This window comes from Palaemon carinicauda, chromosome 22 (genome assembly GCF_036898095.1).
Source record: "Palaemon carinicauda isolate YSFRI2023 chromosome 22, ASM3689809v2, whole genome shotgun sequence".
Lineage (NCBI taxonomy): Eukaryota > Metazoa > Arthropoda > Malacostraca > Decapoda > Palaemonidae > Palaemon > Palaemon carinicauda.
The window spans coordinates 54,495,053-54,515,132 of NC_090746.1; the positions used below are offsets into that span (position 1 = coordinate 54,495,053).

The 20,080-nt window shown below is 36.1% G+C and overlaps 1 protein-coding gene across 27 annotated transcripts in view; it reads right to left on the minus strand.

Annotated features, from left to right (window-relative positions):
- The window catches only part of LOC137616448 (MAP/microtubule affinity-regulating kinase 3-like), a 272,442-nt gene that overhangs the window by 100,063 nt on the left and 152,299 nt on the right, over nt 1–20,080 (minus strand). For all 27 annotated transcript variants that reach the window (XR_011039431.1, XR_011039430.1, XR_011039429.1 and 24 more), the window contains 5 exons: nt 13,601–13,786; nt 1,290–1,343; nt 1,028–1,090; nt 763–885; nt 214–406 (listed from right to left, as the gene is read on the minus strand). Coding sequence is in view for 23 of the 27 variants with exons in the window: in XM_068346208.1 (XP_068202309.1) it covers nt 214–406; nt 763–885; nt 1,028–1,090; nt 1,290–1,343; nt 13,601–13,786 (619 nt within the window). In the remaining 4 variants the exon portion in view is untranslated. The remainder of the gene's footprint in view (nt 1–213; nt 407–762; nt 886–1,027; nt 1,091–1,289; nt 1,344–13,600; nt 13,787–20,080) is intronic.

A 20,080-nucleotide genomic window follows, 5' to 3' on the forward strand; every position in this document is an offset into this window, starting at 1 on the left:
ACAAAACTCCATGTATAAAACTACTATATCAGTGTACAACTTTGATAATATCGTATGTATCAATCAAAGGCAATTTCTTTATCAAAAAATGTATCGTACATACATGTTAAAACAATTATACAGTATTTAACTTTTACTTACCTGAATAAAATCATTACCTAAATCAATTACCAAATTTTATTTATAGAGTATGTACTGAAATAAAACACCAACCTTGAAAAAGTTCAGGAGCTGCATAAGGCGGACTACCACAAAATGTGTCCAGCTTGTTGCCAGGAGTAAATTCATTACTGAAACCAAAATCTGCTATCTTAATAACCATTTCTGAATCTAATAATAGATTTTCTGCCTTTAAATCCCTATGAATTATCTTCTTTTGATGACAGTACTGTACAGCAGACACAATCTGAAATAAAACATTATCAGAGCATGATAAAAAAAAATAGGGGGAAACATGGCCTGTCATTCTAATTGCTTTGATTTAATTCATTCAACAGAAAATTTAACTTCTCTAAAGGAAACGATATTTTACAGAAACTGCATCCAGTTACAGCCAACAAATATTTTTTCCCCAAAAGAATTTAATTTCTTGAATAGCAAAGATTAGCTTGTAGTAATTGTGTTATCACTATCAAAAAGTTTTTACAATGTATTCAGTTTTACCCGAACTACTGAAAATTATATTGAAAACACATTCTGTTATAGTACCTTCAAAATATTTTTGTTTTACTTTTTTATGTACCACATCCTCCAAACACTTACCTGTCTAAACTTAGCCCTGGCTTCTTTTTCCTTCATCCTACCATGGAAGACCAAGTAATCGAATACTTCCCCACCACTTGCATACTCCATGACCAGGTACAGTGTCTTTTCCGTTTCTATGACCTGTGGAAATCAAGAGAAGGTGAATAAAAGTATTTCTACTTGATTGACCTACTTAGTCATTTCTTTTTCAAAATCCTATAATCATTGAAAGAATCAAAATACATAAGGAGCATTTCACGTACAAGATCTATTTGATACTTACTTGGAAGAGTTTGACAATATTTGGATGATCTAAAATCTTCATGATACGGACTTCACGAAATAACTGGGGAGAAATTAAACTTATTAATACAACATTTCATATTACAGTACAGTACAGTATTTAATAAGCTTACCAGTACTTACTAAACTTAAAAGTAATCATTTATAATTATTTGCTAGAAATTACAACTAACTTAATCCTTACATCACAAATAATTCATTATGTACCTTAAAAAGTAATTACCTCATATTGGTATACTTACTTTTTGTAATGACCCTGGATTTAGTTGAGTTTTATCTATGATTTTTATTGCTACCTGAAAAGAAAGAGAGATTATAAGAAAAGCTAACAAATAAATACTTCTTATTCTATGCATTGCCATTTTTCATGATAAACTATATGGCAAAGATATTTCAAAGCTGAACATCTGATATAATTACTTAAATTTAAAGATAGATTTCTTTTCATTTCAATTCTTGTTCCTAAAGATCAAACTAATTTGGGTATTAGTAATTTGCCTAATCTAAAAAATTTCAATCCATATCATCAAACTCTCAATAACATTATACATTGGAGAACCAATCATCTGGAAGAGTTACATCTAGACCCCTTTTATGTTTTGACTGTCAACCTTATTAACCATCATACAGTATTTTTCTGTATAATTCATTGTTGATAGCTTCTCCAATAAAGAATGAAAAGAATGGTTTGAGATATCAACGCTAAAATAAGGATGATAAATATATTTCTAAAAAATAAAAGATAATTTACCTTCAGCAGGGACAAACCTTGTATAAATTAGAATATAATAAACAACTATCAAAACCACCCATTCTTTAATAACTGTACTTTGTTACCTCAAAAGTGTATTAAGTGTATATGCAGAATAGAACATGCAAACCAATGTTGAGATCCTGTGACCAATTTTTATATGATGCAACATCAACCTTTCTTCCCAACTTCCAATGGTGTAACTTGGTGACAGTGCATCAGCAGCACGGCAGTTTTGTGTTGCACACACGATGACTTCTAAGTGAAGGTCATCTTTATAAGCAAGGCTTCTTCAAATATGATAATGAGCAGGAGATTTACTAAGCTTTCCTAGTTATGTAATTAGGTCAAACCAAAACTCTAGGAATTTTAAGACTAATAAAAATAAGAGCAAAAAATTAAAATATCAAAATAATTGATCAGAGAGAGAGAGAGAGAGAGAGAGAGAGAGAGAGAGAGAGAGAGAGAGATAGGGGGGGTACTACTGTATGAGAGATGAGTGGGGTACTGATGAGGGGAGAGAGAGAGGGGTACTAATAAGGGGAGAGAGAGTGGGGTACTGATGAGGGGAGAGAGAGTGGGGTACTGATGAGGGGAGAGAGAGTGGGGTACTGATGAGGGGAGAGAGAAAGTGGGGTACTGATGAGGGGAGAGAGAAAGTGGGGTACTGATGAGGGGAGAGAGAAAGTGGGGTACTGATGAGGGGAGAGAGAAAGTGGGGTACTGATGAGGGGGGAGAGAGTGGGGTACTAATGAGGGGGGAGAGAGTGGGGTACTAATGAGGGGAGAGAGAGTGGGGTACTGATGAGGGGAGAGAGAGTGGGGTACTGATGAGGGGAGAGAGAGTGGGGTACTGATGAGGGGAGAGAGAGTGGGGTACTGATGAGGGGAGAGAGAGTGGGGTACTGATGAGGGGAGAGAGAGTGGGGTACTGATGAGGGGAGAGAGAGTGGGGTACTGATGAGGGGAGAGAGAGTGGGGTACTGATGAGGGGAGAGAGAGTGGGGTACTGATGAGGGGAGAGAGAGTGGGGTACTGATGAGGGGAGAGAGAGTGGGGTACTGATGAGGGGAGAGAGAGTGGGGGTATTGATGAGGGGAGAGAGAGTGGGGGTATTGATGAGGGGAGAGAGAGTGGGGGTATTGATGAGGGGAGAGAGAGTGGGGGTATTGATGAGGAGAGAGATAGTGGAGAACTGCTGTGGGGAGGGATTAGTTTCTGTATTTAAAGATTTCTTATAATCTTGCCTAACTCATTCTTGAACTTGTTTACTGTGTCACTGTTTACTACATCTGCTGGAAGTCTATTGCAAGTATTTGCTATTTTATATGTAAAGCAATTGCTACATTGACAGGTGTTGTACCTTTCCAGAGAGAGAGAGAGAGAGAGAGAGAGAGAGAGAGAGAGAGAGAGAGAGAGAGAGAGAGAGAGAGAGAGAGAGAGAGAGAGAATGTTGATATTGAAACTGGCTTTAGTATAACACAATTTCCAACTGCATGTCTGGTTAGTGCAATCAATGATTATACAGCTATCTACTTATGCTAGCTATTGGATTCCTTTATTTCCTGTACATATATATAATCATCATAAATTTTGCCCCAAATATTATCATAATTATTACTACCTAAGCTACAACTCTAGTTGAAAAAGCAAGATGCTATAAGCCCAAGGACTCCAACAGGGAAATAAGGAAATAAAGTACAAGAGAAGTAATGTACAATTAAAATATTTTAAGAACAGTAACATTAAAATAATTATTTCAAATATAAACTATATAATCTTCAAAAAAGCGGAAGTATATATAAGATAGAATAGAATGCTAGAGTATATCGTCAAACATGAAAACTCTCATGCAAGACAGTGGAAAGTCATGGTACAGGGGCTATAATGCTAACTAAGACTAACAAACAACTGTTTGATTTTGGAATGTCCTTCTCCTAGAAGAGCTGCTTATCATAGATAAGTCTCTTTTCTACCCTCTCCAAGAGGAAAATACCCACAGAACGATTACAATGAAGTAGTTAACCCCTTGAGCAAAGAAGAATTGTTTGGTAATCTCAGCTTGTCAGGTGTATGCAAACAGGAGAATGAGGAATGTGTAAGCCAGACTATTCAGTGTATGTGTAGGCCAAAGAAAAATGAGCTGTAACAAGAGAAAGGGATCCTTTTTGTACTGTCTAGCCAGTAAAAGGACCCAATAACTCTCTAGAGGTAGTATTTCAACAGGTGGCTCTTGCCCTGGCCAACCTAACTAATAGGTAACATATTGCAAAAGTATTTCCTTGTAGCTTCCTTTGTTAAATAGTCAACATCACCTGCTATAAATATACCTTCTACATTTCTAAGATATAGTTATTTCAATTGTGTGTCTACATTTATCCCTCAATACTTTCAAAACAATTATTAAATGTTAATGTTTGTCATTATAGTGATTTCCAACTTCTCATGTCAATCATACTAGTAATTACAACCAACATCGTTTTATGTGAAGAAATATCGATTGTAATAACAAAAACCTAGTGACCTTTCCTTCTCAACTCCCTTGATATAACCAAACAATGTACACTGCTCATCTATGATTCAAGAATTAATCACGTGTAATTTTTCTTATGTAATCTTTAAGTCCGTCATATCATCACATTTCCAACTCTTTCTTGAAGGTCATTCGTCTTCTAATTTTACTTATTTTCTCTTCTTTTATTAATTTTATAGCTAATATTCATCCTGTAATTTATTTCTATCTATCTCTATTTGTTTTAAAAGTTGCACTTGATTATTTTCTATGCAATCTTCTATAGTATACCTAAAATGGCTTTTCATTTTTTTTTTTAAACATCATATGTGGATCATACGCCACAATTAATTCTACTTTAGTTATTTACACCAATTACATTTCCTGAACACCAGATTAGCAAATTGAAACTAGGAAACCAAATGAATCCTTTAGTACAGAATACCTGTAGTTACATTTTTTGTACACCACCTTACTTAAAAAAAATCATATTTCTATTAACAATTCATAACTTCAAATAACTGTCAATAGTAATGACCATTTCACTAGCTCTTATCCATGTGACCCGATGCTAAAGCAATATAATAACGTACAGATTAATCATTTACGTTTATAATCACGGAGCACCTTTATTCAAGAAGGACAATTTTGTTCTTTACTATTTCAGAAGATACGTTATATCCCTCTATTGAATAAGGGTTGAGAAGTATTTACAATACTGTAATAAACACAACTATTTTAAACATATGCACATCAAAAGTAACTGCAAACTATCACAAGTTAACAAATACTGTAACGCTGACTACGAATATTCTATGGTATTAGTTATATTTCGAGTAATTATTTCCATTTGAGATTGTGGCAGCCTATTGGAAACGTCCTTGTCTCCCACTCTGCTGCATTGGAGTTCAAGCCCCGCTCAAGCTCGATAGTTTTCTATGGTGTCTGCAACCCCACTGTCTTTGTGAGCGAGGGATGGGGGGGCTGAGGTTATAGGTCTACCTCTTAAGTCCTCAGGAACCATTGGCTGGCCCTAAACCCTTAAACTTTGTATTTAAAACTTAGACAAAGCACTTGTAATGGAACAAAAAGACTCATGAGTTTTATATTTCATAACCAACTGGTCAATATTTTCTTAAATTCAATGTATTTTGGAAATATTTGAAAGTTACAGCGATTGGTTTCTAGTTACAAATTTTTTTCAAATAGAGGGGCACTCAGTAGAGCACAGACCTCCGTCAGGGCATCTTTTTTTGCGACCTTTTGGACTGTTTTGGAAGTTTTGCTTGTCCGTAACCTTGAACTTTGACCTTCCAAAATTTAATGATTTCCCGCTCTTAAAATAAGTTTAAAATCCCTGCAAGTTTCATTACTTTACGAATAAAATTGTGGCAGTATAATTAATGACCAGAATTTGACTTTTTGCTCGACCTTGGACTCAACCTCTACATATATCAATTGGCTTGGATTTTCATGCACTCAAATATGAACCAAGTTTGAAGTTTCTGTGACAACGATGTCCAAACTTATGACGGATTACATGGATTGGACATTTTGCTTGACCATGACCTTGACCCTCCAAAATTTAATCATTTACAGCTTCTTATATAAAATTTAATCACTGCAAGTTTCATTACTCAAATTATTAAAATTGTGGCCAGGAAGGTGTTCACAAAACAAACACACAATTACACAAACAAAAACAAACATGGTGTAGAACATAACCTCCTTCCAACTTCATTAGGGGAGGTAACAAACTTTGTTACTTTTCTATTAAAATTGACGCCGTATGGTTGATGACCGGAATTTGACTTTTTACTTGACCTTGGACAACCTTGACCTTCGACCTTAACATGTATTAATTGGAGTGGATTTTCATATACTCAAATATGAACCAAGACTGAAATCTGTGTGACATGTCCAAATTTATGGCTGATTATGTGAACTGGACATTTTGCTTGACCATGACCTTGACATTCCAAATTCTAATCATTTACAGCTTTTTCCATAAAAGACATAAAAGTTAATTCTGGCAAGTTTCATTACTCTATGATTAAAATTGTGTCCAGGAAGGTGTTCAGAAAACAAACACAAAACCATGGAGGAAAAAAAAAAAAAAAAAAAAAAAAAAAATGTTGGAAGTAACAAGTTTCATTACTTTAAGATGAAAATTGTGGCCGTATGATTGATGACCAGAATTTGACATTTTTATTTGACCTTGACCTTCGACCTTCACATGTATTAATATGAGTGGATTTTCATACACTCAAATATAAACCGAGTTTGATGTCTGTAACAACGGTGTCCAAATTTATGGCTGATTACGTGAATTGGACATTTTGCTTGACCGTGACCTTCTAAACTTAATAATTTCCAGCTTTTTGCATTAGTTAATCCCTGAAAGTGCCATTACTCTACAATTAAAATTGTGGCCAGGAAGGTCTTCACAAACAAACACAAAACGGGGTAAAACATAACCTCCTTCCAACTTTCCAGGCGAAAGAAACAAGTTTCATTACTTTATGATTAAATTGTGGCTGTATGGTTGATGACCAGAATCAGACCTTCTGTTTGACATTGACCTTCGACTCAACTTTAACATGTATTAATTGGTGTGGATTTTCATAGACTCATATATGAACCAAGTTTGAAGTCTCTGTGACAACGATGTTCAAACTTATGGCTGATTACGTGAATTGGACATTTTACTTGACCTTGACCTTCCAAATTTAATCACTTAAAGCTTTTTTACCTAAGCTAGTCCATGAAAGTTTCATTACTCTACGATTATAATTGGGCCTGGAAGATGTTCACAGAAAAAAAAAAAAAAAAAAAAAAAAAAAAAAAAAAAAAAAAAAAACCCACCCCACAGGGGGTAAAACATAACCTCATTCCAGCTTCGTTGGCGGAGGTAATGAGGGGCACCTGGTAGAGCGCAGACTTCCGCCAGGCCAGCTTATTTCTTGACCTTTTGGAGTTTTGCTCGTCTGTGACCTTGACCTTTGACCTTCCAAAATTTAATCCTTTCCAGCTTTTTACATAAGTTTAAAATTCCTGCAAGTGCCATTACTTTACAAATAAAATTGTGGCCGTATGGTTGATTCTCATTATTTGACCTTTTGCTTGACCTTGGCCTTAACATGTATTAATTATTGGTGTGGATTTTCATACACTCAAATATGAACCAAGATCGAAATCTCTGTGACAATGATGTCCAAATTTATGGCTGCTTGCGTGAATTGGACATTTTGCTTGACCCTGACCTTCCAAAATTTAATTATTACCAGCTTTTTACATAAAAGTTAATCTGCAAGCTTCATTATTCTATGATTAAAATTGTGGACAGGAAGGTGTTCCCAAACACACACACACACACAAACAGCTGGCAAAACATAACCTCCTTCCAGTTTTGTTGGCAGAGGTAGAAAGAAATTCGTTATGCTATAAGAAAGGTTGGACAGCAAATTAAAAGAAGTGGAGCAGGATTGAAGCTATTGTAGAAGGTAAAAAGTGAGCGCAACTCGTAGTCAAAAGAACAGTACAAAGAATGATAATTACCTGAACCATAAGAGATGGAGGTTCTACATAATTCCTTGTATACATTACAAAATACTCCTTAATTTTAAGTTTTTCCCCATATGATCAGTCTCATTTTTACACACACATTAAATGTGAAAAAACAATTTACTTTCTCTCGCCTTTTTTCCCGAATCTACCAGAGGCGCTCACCAGGGTCAAATTATTTGAAGATTTGTAGGGTTATCATATCGAAAGGGGATACCAATCTATACGAGTTTAAAAGTGAAATCCATAATAGAATATATCACAGGATCAATTAACTTACAAATGATAGGGGGGAGAGTGCTCATTAGAAGTATTCCCTTAAATAAATTGTTTCAGATATAACTCTCATTAAAAGCTAATATATAAACCTTACAAAAAGTTCTTCAGTAACAATAAAAAAATACTTCTAGAATATACAAGATAAAATGGATGCAATAATAATCGGGAAGGTTAAAATCATGATGAATTAGACTTTTCCTTAATATATGGTTGAATATTTCCTTTCAATTCATAACCCTTCCATTTTTTTTACATACACCAATTGACGTCAGGATTAAATTGTAAATATTTCCGTAAAATCCCCATTAGAACATTAATATAATCAACGCAAATTGGCAAGAATAAAATACATCAACACTGTGTTTGTTTCTTTTTCCCTTTTCTGGCAACACATCCCCGAGTAATGTTATGGGCTTATTAATAACCAGTTATTTAGTAACCACGAGAAGTAACACAACACCAGCTCGCTTTAAAGACTTCTCCCTTATGCAAGCTACCAAGGGTTGCGGTTCTGTTCAGGAAAACGACCCAATCAAACCCCCTGTCCCGCCGCCATACCAAGTCATACATCGATTAAAGATGTATGGGAAGAATATAAAATTGTTGAAGAATCAATTCAATTATTTGATGAGGAAAGGAAATTAATACTGCAATCAATCAGCGTTGAGGCTTCGGCTATAACTAAATCTTATTGACATACACACCTGAGTGTACCTATCTTGAAAACTTATGGCATGTTCCATACAGTTGAACCTTCCTACCACTAAGTATGAAAGAGCTTTTTTATAGACTTGATATTCTCAGTCAACCCAACATCAAATGGGAGCTGACTGTACTGTCATGGGGTAGTATATTGCAAGGGTCAGGATAGTCTTCTTAATGGTCCCAGTGATACACTAGTATTACATTTACTTTATATACAAATTTGAAACTACAATTCAGATTTTAGCTGAATCCGGTAGGTCAAGTTTAGCACATTGAGACTCGCAAGATTTACTATGATAACCAGCAAGTAATAGCTTGTTCATGCTGTCTCAATGTTACTATAAGCACTTGTACTTCTTGCCTTTTTTTCTTTTTTAGTTTTGAAGGAGTGGCAGTGATAAAAAAAACTTCATAATCGTAAACTTTAATTAATATAGGACCTGTTTCGAGTGTACCACTCCTGTTCAAAATGCTAAATTGGAGGATTCTTGATTACCTAGCTATTTATATTAGAAGAAATTCAAAGTTTTACCGGAGAGTCAGACGACATATTGGCAATTAATGAAGACCACCGTATAACATATTGTATATGATGAAGTGGTTCTGATTTTAGCCAATCTCTTGGGACATTATGCGGGTGTGGAGGGAAAAAAGTGTATGTCAACTTGATGACTTACCAAGATCAATATACAATTTCCTATTTTAATTCTTTAACATGGCCGCCGATTAACAGGCTTTTGTAAACTAAATGACCCTATTAAATAAAAGGACCCTTTCATGTTAATGTAATCAAAACCTGTTATGTCAAAACTAAAATCTATAATGAACTGGTTTGGAATCAGACTACAAATTCGACATTTACTTTTTCTTTTTTTATTATTAACGACGGACATAAATCAAGGGCAACAAGTTCTCTCTCTGGATATCACTCGTAATGCCAATCAGGATATTCACATCAACAATTCAGAAATGTTAATCATTACAGATCGATCACGTTTAGGTAAAAGTCTACGCCAGAGCCAGATTACTGGAGTGACGGACAACTAACAAGGACGAAAAGCAGTTCTCAAGAAAAAAGTTGACTGGAAAAATTAGGAAACGAGAGAGAGAGAGAGAGAGAGAGAGAGAGAGAGAGAGAGAGAGAGAGAGAGAGAGAGAGAGAGAGAGCGCGCACTTGAAACTCGATTGGAGGTTTCAAGAACTGAACTTCGCAGTAATAAGAAGATTGTCAATCAAGAGTTTCCAAGCGGCACGAAGGTCTTTAACGATGCGCTGATCTTATACTGACAAACCACATAAGCTCATATAAGTCATGAAAGCTGAAAAAAAAAAATAGAAAAGAAGGAGTAACCAAAGCTGTCATAACAATACTCCTTTGGAATTCCTTTCCTTGGTAGAACAACAATGCATTTCTTTAAATGTTGTGTAACCACTCATATTTTTTTTTTAATCGAGGAATGTTTTTCAAAGTATTGGTGCTGATGTGAAAAAGAATAGTCTGAAAAGCACTGCAGAGATTACTTTAATTTTTAAAATAATTACGTTCTGAATTCTTTGCATTTATAAAATTTAAGAAGCTCTTTACACGCAAGATTAAAAATAACTCGTATAATTATTAATCCTAGACCTGTCCGTTGACATATATTACAGCGGAATACGAGATGAGCGCTGTCTCCAGTGGGCCTCAAAATTCAAATAGCATACACGAGCACTGACACTCCCACAACACAATATGCAGTACTGTACATTTGACACTAAGCAAACTTCAGCAATACATATTGTTCGTCTGACTTTTAAACAATTTTGTTACTTACATATTAACCATAATTTTATAAAGGGTATACAAATTTAACACTAACAACCATTTAAGATTATATATTATACCCTTATCACACCACAAATACTATATCCAAAAATATTTAAGTTATCATCAATAGGTTCTCAACTCATCCCGACGAACCCTTTGTGTACAGATCTAGTAGTAAGACAAAGATAGAAATAATCGTAAAAATTCAAGGACATACTTATCAACCGAACAGGCAGGTCACCCCACCAATAGCCACACCCCTGAGAGACCTGGTACCAAACGTACCCTCAAAATCACAAGCGCGCGCATACACCACAGTTAGGAATTAGGTTGGTCCGTCACTTGATAGCTGTTCGTGCGACATGAAAACAGGCTATTATTCGTCTGGATGAACACAATTTATAAAAACACCGGGAACGACAGTTAAACGAATTTTGTTTCTGCAGCATTGGGGAAGGTCATTTCGATATGAGGCAGATTACTTTATCTTACGTTCACTATATGTAAACACTGGTATTATATGAATAACCATTTATATGTTATATTCACGTCATACTAAGAGTAAAGTTTTTTTTTCCTACTACCATAATTTACTAACATGGCATTAAAATCTATTTCACGATGTCAGGATGCCAAAAAAATTCAAATAAATCAATCCATACCTTTCATGACTTTAATCGTGTGTGAAGCAGACTAAAACACTGCAAGTTTTAATTATACAAAAAGACACGAGGAAATTACTGCTTAGTCATTATGAAACACGACCTAAAGTAACTTCTCTTCGTGAATCCTTTAATTGCATTTTTTTTATCTGTAAAGGGTTGACATATATAGATATTGTTTAAAAGGTTTGGCACAAATGGGTGTGAGAGTTCATTACTATGCAGGTTGTTTGCAATGAGTTAATTTAAATATATAGGTTGTTTATAAATGGTTGGCCGAAGTATGCAGGGTTTTATCAAAAGGTTGAAACGTATATAGGTTGTTATTGTAGTGCTGATAAGTATGGTGGTGTTTTTTTTATTTTTTATTTTTAACGTAGAGAAGCATGGGTCCAGAGTCCAGAAATACGCATATTATTCTCAATGTAAGTATGTATGAAGATTGTTGTAAAGAGATACACTCACATAAATTTTAGGTGGTTGCTATATAGTGTTGACAAATAGGCTACAGTGGTTGCTTTTGAAGGGTTGACACGGATGGAAATTGTTATTAAAAAGACCGGCAAAATTAAAAGATGTTTCCAAAATATGATGAAGTAACTAAATTAAATGGGGGTCCAATTTTCTTTTATACAAATAACACTAGTCGGTCCAAGTTCATAAAGACGAGGACAATATCAAACACGAGTAAGGATGGCTTCAAATATCGCAAACTTAAGGTACTTTGGTGGAAAAGCCAGACAGCGGTTGCCTAAAATCAACTTAGCTAAGTAGAATAGAAAATCATAGTCATACCAATACAATGCATAACATACGTGAAAAGGGAATATCAATTTGGAGAGTGACCGTAACATCAAGAGCAAAGTAATTGCTAACCTAGTACATTCTCAAGTAATAAATATAAACGGTTCACACACTAGCACACAACAAAGGGAAAGAAAGAGCATCTTAGTGGAGGTAAATAATCATTTTCTACATGAAGTGGACATTTACTATAAGAGAGTAGAATATATAATTTAAGTAAAGATTTACTGGATGAATGGGAAAATTCTATTGAAAAGAAAGATATGGGTGATTTTTCATTGGGAGTCAAGAGTGCAGATTCACTACCAAGACTGAGGAATGAGAAGAATTTCTAAGGGATGAGAAGCTTGACTTGTCTACACATTATGAATGAATGAGCTAATTATCATGGAATGAAATGAGTTACTGAAAGAGGAGTCAGAAAACTGTCCTTTGCCATATGAATTTGAAAAGCAGGATGCTACAAATTCAATGGATCCTACAGGAAAAACAGATCAGTTCGGAAAGAACAGAGAAAAAAAAAACGAAAGACTATGAGAAATATAAAAAGTCAAATTTATTACGATCAATAACACGGTTAAAATGGGTAAGTACCATATAAATTATGAAAGACTTGTGTCAAGCGGTTCAATAAAAACTATTTGCACCAAGTTTGAACTCCGGAAGTTTAACCTATTCAAACACCAGATCAGGATGATCTTTCCACAATCTGATCATAGCTGGAATAAAACCTCTACAGTATAATACTGTGTAATATTGAGCCTATTTTAAAGGTGGCAAGACTGTTAGAATAAAATGTGTATATAGTACTATAGGGTACAGACTTAGGATATCTAAAAACCAAAGGATGGTCAGAATTATGAAAAATATTATGCAACATGCACATAGAGCTAACTGAAAGACGGTGCCAAAGACTAATATTCAGATAAGGGATATATAATGAATTTAATTAAACGTGTTTGCGCAACAAATCAAAATGAGAGTCGGTGACTGAAAACCAGACGGGAACATGATGCTAAAATTCTGGGAGAATGAAAGATTTAAACAAAAATTCTTATTATAGGTTGATCGCCGAAAAAATCTTTAAAAAGCTGGTCCAGACAAGGCATGTTTCACTACAATCAAGAATCACAACTATAATTTAAAATGACATGTATATAGTTAGAGAGAATGTCAATTCAAAGATCTGGGTGTTGAGGAGCCACTGCCCTTGACCTACTTACAATGTTGAGTGGATGAAATTACGGACTACTGCTATGGATGATCTCAGAGTAAACGAGTTCAAGATATAAATTACTTCTGTACACGATGATGGGATTCTCAAGGGGATTTAATACGAAGGATGAGACTTCGAAGACTATTTTATGGAAGAATAACTTATAACAGGACAGAGCGAGAGGCAGAAAGAAATAACAGGGACATCTCTTAATATGGAAATCAAATGAACAAAATTCAAAAAGAAAACTTACCTCCTTGCCAGTGGGTACATGTTTGGCGAGTTTGACCTTTGCGAAGTTGCCCTTGCCGATGGTCTTGAGCAGGCGGTACTTGCCGATCTCTTCGGTTCGTGAACGCGACGAGGGCCCCCTCGCCGACGACGACCCGCTGCCACCCCCACCCCCGCCGCCTGACACGCCACCCACGCCATCCTCACCCTGGAAGAGATCAGTGCAAAAGGAAGCATTAGCATTTCATTTGGAAATCGTTGTAAATAAGGTATCAAGCAATATATCTCAAACATTAGATTACGAATGTACATTAGGTTAATTTGAATGGTTCTGTGTGAATTATGAAATGTTTGACTGCAGTATCGTTTAGTGTGTGTGTGTGTATGTGTGAGAGAGAGAGAGAGAGAGAGAGAGAGAGAGAGAGAGAGAGAATCATAACGAATAAATTACACAGTCCTCCTCCACATCTCAAAATATAAACCATAAAAATAAACTGAACATGAATCTCTCAACTTCCACTGAGAAGGAAGACAAGAGACCCGTCATCTACACCAGGCATCAGGAAACGGAATGATCTCCCAGTCTCTCGCATCCGGGAATCTCATTAGAACGTCAACAATTGCCTGATAAGAGACCCATTAAACTTGGCACAGTGGTTTCATTATAGATAGCTGGCTATTGAAGGTACGTCACACACTTTCCAACTTGTGTTTTTACAGTTAAGGCTATAAAAAAAGAAAAGACAAACTTCACTCACGACTATACATATCAGCCCTTTAAGAACTAGAGGAAAAATAAGTCATATTCTTATTCATAAAGTAATAAAATAAAAATAAAAAGCCTATTATGTATTTAGGAATTTTATCAAACCTTTCCGCCCCCCTTTCGTCCTTCGCCAGAAACGAAACTCCTTCTGGATATGACTGTCAATAATTGCAGCAGCTTTCTTTATTTTGAACGCTTTCATCTCTTTCAGCACGATTCTTCGAATAAGTACATTACAGAATTGCCTCTTTCTTTCAATTTCAAGAGCGTAATAAAAAACTAGGTTGAAGGCACACCACTGAAGACGAAGTTCATTTTGCACGGCATTACTAAGGATGCTAAATATATAAATATAATCAATTGCAAGAGCTCATTAAACCTCACCCTCAGATTAGACATTAAAAACGGATGTTCAGTCCCTTAAAAAAGATGGGGGGAACCATTGCAGTCTAAGAAACGAACCTCTACATTACTACATCAGGTAAAATAAGGAGTAATTTTACGCATTCATTCATCTCTAACAATAAAAAGCTAGGGACACCAAATACAAACTTGATTTTCAGGAAACTATGCCAAATCCTAACCACGATGGAAGGATAAAGGGAAACCCCGGTATTCGAGAGAGAGAGAGAGAGAGAGAGAGAGAGAGAGAGAGAGAGAGAGAGAGAGAGAGAGAGAGAGAGAGAGAGAGAGAGAATAGAAGGTGTGGCTTATGGTTTTTTCCTTTTTCTCCGTCTTGTTTATCTTCGGCGTAGGAAGAACAAGAGCGCAGCGAAGGTAGTCCAGTGACAACGCCACCTGGTACCAGCACCTTTAACTTCTACGACACTCCGACAGCAGCAGCAGCAGCCTCTTACAGGAAAACTGTCTGATAGGAGACGGCAGGGAAACCTGCGCACTGTTTTATCCGATCAAAATTAGCTCAACCCATCTCCTGACATCAATGGTACAAATTGGTCCTCTCCCGAAAATACTGGAGACATCTCAACTGATCAAACATCAATCATTCCCTCAAGGCTATTCAAATTGGGTTCTAACCTTCAGAACCTCCCTGTTTAATTTTATTGAAGAATTTAACGCATATCAGAACATTCTGCAGCTTTAACAGCAGTAAACAAAAATAAAAGGAAATAGGTCCAATATATGAATATATTTTATATATACAGTACAGTACATATCTCCTCTATATAATACAGCACTTGCTTGTCTATGTATGTATGTATGTGTATATATGTATATATATATATATATATATATATGTGTGTGTGTGTGTGTGTGTGCGGTGTGTGTAGGGAGAGGAAGTAGCCATACCCTGGTGAGGGGGGGGGGGAGATGTGCGTGTGTGCATATCTAAATATTTAGCAGTCATTTTTGACTGGTCGAGTACATTAGTAAATATATAAAGCAACAGCGACGCCTTAGTGAAACTCAGCAGGAGACGGAGGCTATAAAAGCAAAGTCGCTCTATTCCCTTCTGCTGTGTAACCGGAACGGAAGCATCACCCCGTGTCCTACAGTATCGATTCTGGACGAGGGTATGGCACAGGCACTGCGATAGGAGGTGGTAGGAGGCATATGGGAAGAGGAGAAACCAAGAGGAAGAGCGTGGAATAGGAGTAACCAAATGTGGAAGAGCGGGGTAGAATCGTACTGAGGCAACATAACGGAGTACCAAAGACGAGTTACATGTCACGAGAAATGTGCATTTAAGAACCTTGAAACGAAACGAAGCCATACAAAGAACTGAAAACCTCCCCTTAGAGATAGATGGAAAGGCAATTTACATATGGAGGCGAATCCCATCAGCGGCCTCATTACCCGAGTAAAAATCACCACAAAAAAAAATTGCTATAATGAGGTTTTTTTTTTTTTTACAAAGTTATTATTATTATTTTTTTTTGGGGGGGGGATCATTAATAAAACTCGAAAATTTTCAACAACGTTGGAAATATCAATAATCATCAACCACCCTCAACACTTCAATATTGGTCATTTACTTAGCACAAGACCGGACCAGCAGTAAAAAATCAATACATCAAACAGTGAAAGGCTATATTAAGCAACATTTTCTTTTGTATCTTGGGTAAAATGTCATGCAATTACCTGTTCATAAAGTAAATTAGTTCACCTTCATATATCAACCTTTAGGATAAGCAATGGTACATGACTTGATGTAGCTACTGGGCAATTAGAAACAGCTACTCGCCAAACATAACCTGAATCGGCTATGTTGGTGCTACTTAGGTTCCCGGAGTGATGTAACTAACAGGTGAAGGTTAAGCAACAGCAACATAAGCTTGTTGGTACAGTGTCAAGGAAGGAGACGAAACTTGATATCCCCATGAAATGAACTGGTAGATGGAATCGGGGGTGGCAGGGGGACGAAAGTAGGATCAAGCGCCACAATTGCTGTACATTATGCATAAGTTTACCTCCGATGATTATCGCAGCCATATTCTTGTTCCTTGATATCAATATCAAATAAATTAAACGAGAGAGAGAGAGAGAGAGAGAGAGAGAGAGAGAGAGAGAGAATGTAAATAAAGCGCCCAGATCACGAGTGACCTTGGTATATGGCATCCCAATCAACCTCTCCCCCACCCCCTAAGTAGGTCATTCCTTAGGTGGTGGGCCAGAAGGCCTCCTTGGAGGGCTACATGCTATTCCGCATGTACTTGATGATGCCCATTGCCAAATACTATTTTCCCACAAGCTGCTTTAAACCAACCTTCACTTTCGCTGAAGAGGCCCAGAGTTTTTTATCACTATAGTTACCCACACAAGTATAGATTCGATCGGTTTATGGAATTTGGGTCATGGGACTTGGTGCTGGGGACATGAACCCCAGTCATATTATCAAGTAAAATGTTTGAAAGCAGGACGGAAGGGTAAATAATAGGTTCAAGAAAGACACTTTAAAAAAAAAATGCCTTCATAAGAATATCCAGTGATACTTCCAAGCATTAATGCACGTTCTTACTGCTTTGTTCTTTGACAGTCAAGAGATAATCCAAGAAAATGAGCCAGGTTATTGCGACGATCTTGATGGCTCCACTGACGTTGGTGTTGTGGGGGACGAACCTAAAAAAATCAATCGGTCAGACCAAATCTTCAGACACTGGTGGATACCACTCTTCAAACGCACCCCCCCCCCCCCCCAGCCACCCCTTTCCCAATCCCCACAATCTCTTATTGTTCTTTTCGTGCCACTTGCCCACTTGCATCACCGGACGACCAAATAAGAAAGAAGGCTGCAACCGGACCAGACACCCACTCCCCTTCTGGAAACGTTAATGTATGCACTACCTACTTTACTGCCCGCAGACGGATAAACAACCCACAACCATCCCAAGATTTGCCCTAAAGAGGTTTCAATAGAACATTGACGAAACTAAGAGAAGCTCCAATTAAGGTTCAATTGTTTCAATAATTTCTTCTAGCATTCCTGCTTTATCACGTGAGACGTGGTATGAAAAATACAATCGTGCTTTAATGTGGATTTCCAATTAAGTCAAGATTGAACTTCTCATGTCTTAACGAATGTAAATGTGTATCATTACTTGAACAGCAATTTTGCTTTTCATACTCATCTACCTGTAACCGGGCTTTCGGATATAACTATAAAATCAATAGAAACTTGGAAACAATAAACCCTGTACAAAGTTGGGTGATTACAACTTGCCTGAATTTGATCACCAATCTCATCAATGGGGCTGACAGTCAGTAAATTAATAAGTATATAAATATAATCCACTTTCAAAATTACTAAATTAAAGCAATATTTTTTGGACAGGATAGGTACCACGACTCAAAAACTGTCCAAAGATCATATACAATTATTTTGAATATCCTTTACTAAAAAAAAAGTGTCCGTAAACCTTTTTAATGCAATGCCAACATTATTTTTAGATATAACCAACTAATGTACCTATTAGCTGATTTTGCAAAGCTGAACCATCACGTAATATAATTTCACATTAACAATGGAATTTATTAACACAAAATTCAAATAAAGTAACAAATACACATTTCAGACATATATATATATATATATATATATATATATATATATATATATATATATATATATATATATGTGTGTGTGTGTGTGTGTGTGTGTGTGTGTGTGTAATTCTTCGTATCAGAATTAAGAAATTTCCGAAAGGAATATAATCAATCCCACAGAAAAAAAGGGGAAAACTTGGCAGAGCAAATAAACATTTATATACAGTAGAGTCACCGTGAACACGTCGCACGGAAGATAGGGAGTACACATTATCGATATTAGGGAGCACCCCAGCGAGGCCTGTTATCCTAATAACAAAAGGGGAAGACGAATACATCAATACTTTGCAATGCACACTGACCCGATTCCGCTCCAGGAACTCCCAACCGAACACTCAACTTTAAGACCATAATTAAAATGTTCAAATACCAAATTCCCGTGAACTAGGGAAATAGCACGTTATCTTTTATCCCAACTAAAAATAGAAATTACAAAAAGCACGAAGTATCCTTTTCGTTAGTCGGCAGAGAGAAAATAAGCTCTGTTAGGGGCAAATGATTACGGGATTCTTTGGAAATCTTTTCTCATCCTTTGTCTAATGAATAACAAGATTACTGCTTATAAATCCCTGTACATATAACTCGAATATGGAGCATGTGAGGGAAACTTGTTTTTCAATATTACTATGATATCGAGAACATTTGTTGTACAGTATTACAATAAACACAATTTAATTATTACAAGAGTTATCAATAACCAATATTTCGTGGCCATTTCAAGATTTTCAAGACTCGAATAGTTTCCAAAAATAAAGACAAGCTTTGCATTCGTCGTTTCCATGCTCCAGTGAGGATTTAACGATAAATTATTAATGGGAAAAATGTGAAGTGTAATGAGGCGTTCGATGAAAAAACCATCGTGAATTCCTCTAAAATTTTAGTTCTCTATAAAGTTCCCAAGAGTCGGCAAAACCACCGCAAAATCTTTTTAAGATGTCCATATACACCTTAAGTGTAATAAGTTCCCCTGGAACAGCTTGCTGGTTCTATCCCTGAATCACTATTTTCACTATTATATTACCATCAAAGAGGCCCCAAACCTCCTTTACAAAAACCATCACGTGTATATTTCTCAACCAACGCACCTTTGGCATGTCCTTGACTTTTGGGTTTCCTCCTTTTTCCCAAACGATTATACATGATTCGATATACGAAATTCGGAACATGTGAAGGTAATTTCTTATGGGGTTTGATAGCACATGAAGAAATTAATTGAACCGAGGTAAAGTAAAAGACTTAAAATTTTTAGTAGTTATGATCGAGGACACAAAGCAAAAGAACTTTGAATAATACTCCCAGTTCCTGATGGCATTAACATACCCCGGAATATTCACGGCGTATCGTTTCCCCTCACTTTCATATTCTATAAATTTTAATCTTAAAATCTCATGTCTCACATATATATAACAAAACAATCAAATCAAAAGTAGAAGTAATATAAACTAAGAAATAAATTAGGCCCCTTAATTATTAGCAAATCTTCCACTGTCTTACCTTACAAACCACCAAGCATAATACTTTATGAAATATTTTCATGACAATCAAACTTTTACGTTCAATATCCCTACTATTTATTTTAATAGGTAAAATCTAAACAAATTACCTTCTCCATCTACAATATCCATGTAACCCATCTAACCAGGCGACATACTCTTATTTCAGAAACACGAA